General features: G+C 54.2%; 1 protein-coding gene across 2 annotated transcripts in view; it reads right to left on the reverse strand.

The window, feature by feature from the left end:
• The window catches only part of pcdh10a (protocadherin 10a), a gene marked incomplete at both ends in the record, with an annotated part of 20,569 nt that extends 15,281 nt beyond the window's left edge, over positions 1-5,288 (reverse strand). For both annotated transcript variants that reach the window (XM_079998376.1, XM_079998375.1), the window contains 3 exons: positions 595-701; positions 1,353-1,411; positions 2,742-5,288. In XM_079998376.1, the coding sequence (XP_079854502.1) occupies positions 595-701; positions 1,353-1,411; positions 2,742-5,288 (2,713 nt within the window). The remainder of the gene's footprint in view (positions 1-594; positions 702-1,352; positions 1,412-2,741) is intronic.
• Positions 5,289-6,324: the final 1,036 nt, after the last annotated feature.

The raw sequence follows: 6,324 nt of genomic DNA on the forward strand, positions 1-6,324 counted from the left end.
CTTCAGCAAGACACGTTCTTGCTGCGATCCTTTCCATGTCGTCCATTTAGCTCCATTCAATTTCCATCTTCATTCCTCATCATCATCATCATCATCATCATCATCATCATCATATAGCTAAGTGAACATATTGATTTCTCCCACTAAATCCTTATCCCGGCCTCTCGCTGCCTCCATGGAGTCCGCTGTCCATTCAGCACCATGAGTGTGAGACGGTGAGAGCCAGGGCCAGAGACAGAAGAAGTGACAGAGAGAGAGGGGGGGGAAGAGATATTACCGCCTCCTCCCCCTCTTCCTCCTCCTCCTCCTCCTCCCCCTTCACTCTGGTGTGAAATACAATCAACACCTCGGGGCCGGTGGTTATACACATGCTGGCCAGCGACCCGAGCCCACATACACTCAAATTAGGGAAATTAAAAGTCACCGGTCCGCACCAACAATCGAGCATTATTCCATTCCATTCCGTTCCATTCCATTCCCAAACGCGCCGGCAGAGTAGAAGACGGGAACGACTGAATGTAATTATACGTTGGCAGGGGGTGGGGGTGGGGGTGGGGGGGGGGGGGTGGTCGGGTGGGGTGGGGTGGGACTCACCGGCGGAGTGTCCCCGGTTGGTGGCGTCGTGGTCGCTGTCGCCCTGCTCGCTGTCGCCGTGACCGCTGTCTTTGGAGCTGACGATGTCGGCCTCCTGGAACGCCGAACTAAAGGAGGTGAAAAAGAGAGACCGAGGCGTTAAATCAAGTGGATGGGCTGAGAAGGGGAGCAGACAGCGAGAGAAAGCCACAGAGAGAGGAGCCGATACGTCGCAGGAAGAGGCTTAGATAAAATATTGAGCGGGGAGAACGATGGGGAAGGATGGCTGGAGGTAATGATGGTGGAGGAGGCGGAGTATCGGCATCGGGGGATATATTGGTGGATGGAATGACATTAGGTGGAAGGCATTGGAAATGGGGGGGGGGGGGGGGGGTAAGTCTAAAATCCGACACTACATTATAGTGGCCACGGTGGCCGCCAAGTGTCTAAATTGGATGTTACACATGACGTGTAATGAAATCCAGCATCAGGGATTTAATAGGCCTTGCGATGTCAGTTATGGGGAAGGGGCCAAATTGAAGATGAATGTTACGGATATATATCGGGAATGATGGAGCTCTCTCAGAGACGCCATGAGCGGTGCGAAACATTTGGGATTAATATTGCTGGAGGGGAGAATATTGAATTTTATGGATATCTGATTATACTACGGGACTGCGTGGAGGATTGGGTGTTATGGCCATGATGGGGAAAGTGATAGGGCTGATAGGACGGTGCACCTCAGAGGCTGTTGCTAAGTGATGTGTGTGTATCCTCACCTGTTTACACGTCTGGGTCTGTCCACTAGGTAGCCCAATTCCGCTCGCTGGTGTTTCGTCTGGAAACCAGGACAGGGCGTTATTAGTTTTGATAAAACGTGATATAATCGAGACAGATTTACAGAATGCACGATAAAGTCTTTTGGTGATGGCTCAGGAAGCCGACATTTTAGGGTTGGGCGATATTGACTGAAATCAAATATCTCGATATTGATATTTTGGAGGTATTACTGACACTTTCATAAGATATTTACAATCAAGAAATATTTGCATAACAATCATGAGTAATGTGACCAAGCAGGTATAGACATCGACATATCCCCCAGTCCTACTACTCACTAAGCAGCTAGACAGACCATTGAACGTCAATCAAACTGATCAATTCGGAGTTTAAATTCCACAGAGGAGCCAACATACATTAACCCCCATTTGTTGATCAGAAAAAAAGCATTAGTCAATGCATGGCAGTGGAAATTTCATTTGGTTAAGAAGAGAGACGGGCGTTTGGACTGTGTGTGCATCCACTCAGGGAGTGAGTAGCAGTGAGCACAGAGCAGAGAGCAGAGTGGGTTAAGGAGGAGATTGAATGCGTAAATGATTGAGCCGCCTGTCGCTGAAACTGAACAACCTTTGTTCACGGTGCGACCATCCAGCACCGTGCGCGGCATACTTAACGCACAGGCGGGACACTAATTGACTGGCTCCGCGGCTTCTCAGCCACAACCCCAAGTCCACAGTTCACACTCTGTGGGCTTTTCACATAAATAACAGCCCTTGGAATAGTTAGGATTTATTTTTTTTCTGATGCTTTGCTCAATTAAACTGTACCCTCAGTTTTAAACAATGTAAAAAAAAACAAAAAACGTAATGAAGATGTGATTACAGTAGTATAAACAAAATTAAAAAAAATATAGACACAAAAAAACCCACATACGCCAATCGAACGCACCCACACTCTATCGGATACGTGCACAGGTCTACATGGCACATGCGTCGTTGGTATTGTATTGGCGATATTAATCATCTCCGTCGGGCTCTCTTTGGTGATATAACAATGGAATGGAACATATAGGTATCTCTCTTTTATTCTGAATGGAGAATGTATATTCACGACATATTCACGTATAAATGTGTATTGAATGCCGTTAAATGGGCATGGTGCCAGACTATTACGCACGGTGGTGACCTCTCCAAACAGCAGTCTATTGCAAACATAAAGGCCTTTCAAGTTCACATGAGACTTAGAGATGATCCCCAATACCCCCCCCCCCCCCCCCCCAAAAAAAAAAATGTGAGAAGAATACGGCATTATGGTCTCTACATTATGCTCGATTAAATGTTCCTTTATGCACTTCCCGTTAAACGGCGAGTGATTTTTTTTCCCCCTACCTCATTGGACAGTATACTTCCGTTGGATATGATGTCGGGTTGCTGGTCTCCGTAACTCGTGACCAGGGCTCCGCAGGGGTTGGTGTGCTCCGTGTCGGTGCTGCGCGACGGACTGCAGGGCTTGAGGAACATCAGGTCCGTCTTGGCGGACTCTGGCGTCAGGCAGACCTGGTAGCAGTAGGAGTTCTGGTTCTGGTGGTGGTGGTGGTGAGAGCCGAAGCCCACGCCCCCCACGCCACCGCTCACCCCAGACTCCTCCACGGGAACCTGGCCCACTGGTCCGACCCCCGACGTCACGTTGGTGCTCTGGACCAACATGATGTCGGACTTGCTCAGTTTCTTCTGTTTCCGGCCGCGCGTCTGGCGGCTGCAGCAGAGGCAGCAGTCCCCGGCCAGAAGACACGTGTACAGGTTAAGCTTCTTGTCCTTCTGGCAGCGCACGGCCAGCACGATCATGGCCAGGAGGAAGATGAAGGAGACTGATCCGAGAGCGATGATCAGGATGAGGGTGAGGTCCAGGGTGGTCTCCTTGGACTTGGGCGCCGTGCCCCGGTCCCCGCTGCGGCCCTCCACCACGCTGTCCACCAGAACCACGCTAACGCTGGCCGAGGAGGAGAGCGGGGGCTGGCCGTGGTCCCTGACCTCGATCAGCAGGTCGTAGTAGCCTTGGGGGTCCCGCTTGGGGGACACCCGGCGGGCGGTCCTCAGCTCCCCGGTCCTCCAGTCCATGCGGAACATCCCCATCTCGTTGCCCCGCAGGATGCTGTAGGAGAGCCGCGCGTTTTCGCCGTCGTCGGCGTCCGTGGCCATGACGCGGGTCACCAGGTATCCGGGCTCCGCAGAGCGCGGCAGGTGCTCCCGGGCGGTGCCGTTTTTGCCCACGGGCGCGATCACTGAAGGCGGGTTGTCATTTTGGTCCACGATGATCACGTTCACCGTTGTGTTGGAGAACAGCTCGGCGGTGCCGGAGTCATTCGCCTGGACCATGAAGCTGAACTCCTTCAGCTGTTCGTAGTCGAAGGAGCGCAGCGCGTAAAGGTAGCCGGTGTCCTGGTTTATGGAGACGTACGTGTCCACGGACATGCCCTGGATGTCACAATCCAATATGGAGTAGGTGATGACCGCGTTCTGACCTATGTCCGGGTCGAGGGCACTCACGGCGTGGATGAACGCCCCAGGCACGTTGTTCTCGGTCACGTACACGTCGTAGACCGCCTGCGTGAAGCGCGGCGCGTTGTCGTTCTCGTCGGACACGTGCACTTTGATGGACTTGCTGGTGGCCAGCGACGGCTGCCCCTTGTCCTTCGCCACCACCGTGATCGTGTACGCGTCCACGCTCTCGCGGTCCAGGGCTCCGTCCGTCACGATGGTGTAGTAGTTCTTGAAGGAGGACTTGAGCTTGAACGGGACGTCTCCCAGAATCTCGCAGCTCATCTGCCCATTGTCCGCCGAGTCTCGGTCGGAGACGCTGAACAGGGCGATCACGGTGCCCGGCGCGTCCTGCTCGCTCACCGACTCGGTCACGGTGCTGAACCCGATCTCCGGCGTGTTGTCATTGACGTCCACGAGCTTGACCAGCACTTTGCAGTGCGCGGGCACCGCGTTCGCCCCCAAATCCTTCGCCTGGACGTAGATCTGGTGCGTATTGCTCTCCTCGTAGTCCACCTCGCCCGCCACCTCGATCCTCCCGGTCCGTGCGTCGATGTTGAATAGATCTTTTATCCTGGGGGTGTTGTGACTACTGAAGGAATACACGATCTCCCCGTTTTGTCCCTCGTCAACGTCGGTGGCGTTGAGCTGGATCACCAGGGTGCCCACGGGGGAGTTTTCCAGCAGGTTCACCGTGTACACCGACTGGTCGAAGGTGGGCGCGTTGTCGTTGGAGTCCAAAACTTTGACGACCAGGAGCGCGGTGCCGGTGCGCTGGGGGACCCCGCCGTCCACCGCCGTCAGCACGTACCGGTGCATCGCCTGCTGCTCCCGGTCCAAGGGCTTCTCCAGCACCAGCTCCGCGAACTTGTTCCCGTCGCTCTGCGTCTGCACGTCCAGGTAGAAGTAGTTGTTGCTGGTGATGGCGTAGGTGCTGAGCGCGTTGGTGCCCACGTCCGGGTCGAAGGCGTTCTCCACCGGGAAGCGTGTCCCGGGGATGGCGCTCTCAGAGATCTCCACGGAGATGTCCGTCTCCGGGAAGCCCGGCGGGTTGTCATTGATGTCCATCACCTCGATCTCGACGCGAAAGAGCTCCAGCGGGGTCTCCAGGAACACCTCCAGGTGCAAGAGGCACGGGATGGTCTGCTTGCAGATCTCCTCCCGGTCGATCTTCTCCTTCACCAGGAGCGCCCCGTTCTCTAGGTTCACCTCCAGATACGGCGTCCGCGAGCTGGGCACCGTCTGGAAGCGACGGGCGGAAAGTTTGGTGATGTCCAGCCCCAAATCCTCCGCGATATTCCCAACCAGGGAGCCGGGCTCCTGCTCCTCCGGAACGGAGTAGTGGAGCTGGGACGCGGCTCCATCCAGGATGGAGAGCAGCAGCACCAAACAAATCATCTCCAGAAAAGTGCACTTGAAAACGGCAGAAAGAAAGAAAAAAAAAAAAAAGTTAAAAACAAAAAAAAAAAAAAATGAAAAAAAATGAAAAAAAGGTGGATTTATATTATTCCTCTTTCTGAACAGAAACAAACATCGCCCCGTTCATCCGCGCGTAGAAACGCAGCATAAAAAGCCGCTTCGAGGCCAAACCCTCTCCTCCGCCGGGAGTCGGTGGGACACAGCGCCGTTTCAGTCCCGAGACGCGCAGCCATTTGATCCGAGCTGCGCCGGGTTTAATCAATCCGCGCTCCCGTCCGCGAGTTTTGGCGTCGGCACAGACGTCGCATGGCGCAGCGCGGCGCCAAGAAAAGAAGCGCGTCCAAACTCTCTCCGTTCCTCTCAGTCAGAAAGTCACCAACAAAACAACAACCAAAAACAGGGAAATTCCGCGTGAGAAGGGGACCAGCGGAGAACTTTCCTCCCACGCCCACAAAAAAAAAGAATGCGTCCCCCCCCCCCACTCCCCTTAATAAAGCACTTTCCCCGCAGCGCCTTATCTCCCCGCACGCACCGCGTAATCGCCGCGTCCGAGGCGCTCCGAGTGGGCGATGCGCGCTGCTCGGCTCCTGGAAGCAGAGTGCGCGGAGCGGGGCTGGTTTTGCGCACAGCTTCGCTCCCACCAGCCAATGGCAGGTCCCGGACTCCCGGTGTGGAGCCTCCTGATTGGGGCTCCGCTCCGCCAGCAAGGGGACACACGCAGGGCCCGGAATACAACAGCCAGTCAAGTGCTTCCCCTCTTCTCCCTCGCTCCCCGTCTTTCCCCTTCTCCTCTCATCTCTCCCCTCGAGCAGATCAGCTGGAGAAGAAGGAGAAGGAAAAATAAGTGAAATTAAATGTTCAACCCATCCAGTGAATTAGAAAATGAATTATAATAAAGGAGTACACGATGTCGCAGTGCATATTGGGTGCGTCATAAATAATGCAAGTGTTAATATTTGTGGAAATTGTGACGGGGTTGCGTGGTGTCTTGTGATGAATTTCGGTGTAATGAGTG

Source organism: Zeus faber (assembly GCF_960531495.2).
Source record: "Zeus faber genome assembly, chromosome: 4".
In the NCBI taxonomy this organism is placed as follows: Eukaryota; Metazoa; Chordata; class Actinopteri; order Zeiformes; family Zeidae; genus Zeus; species Zeus faber.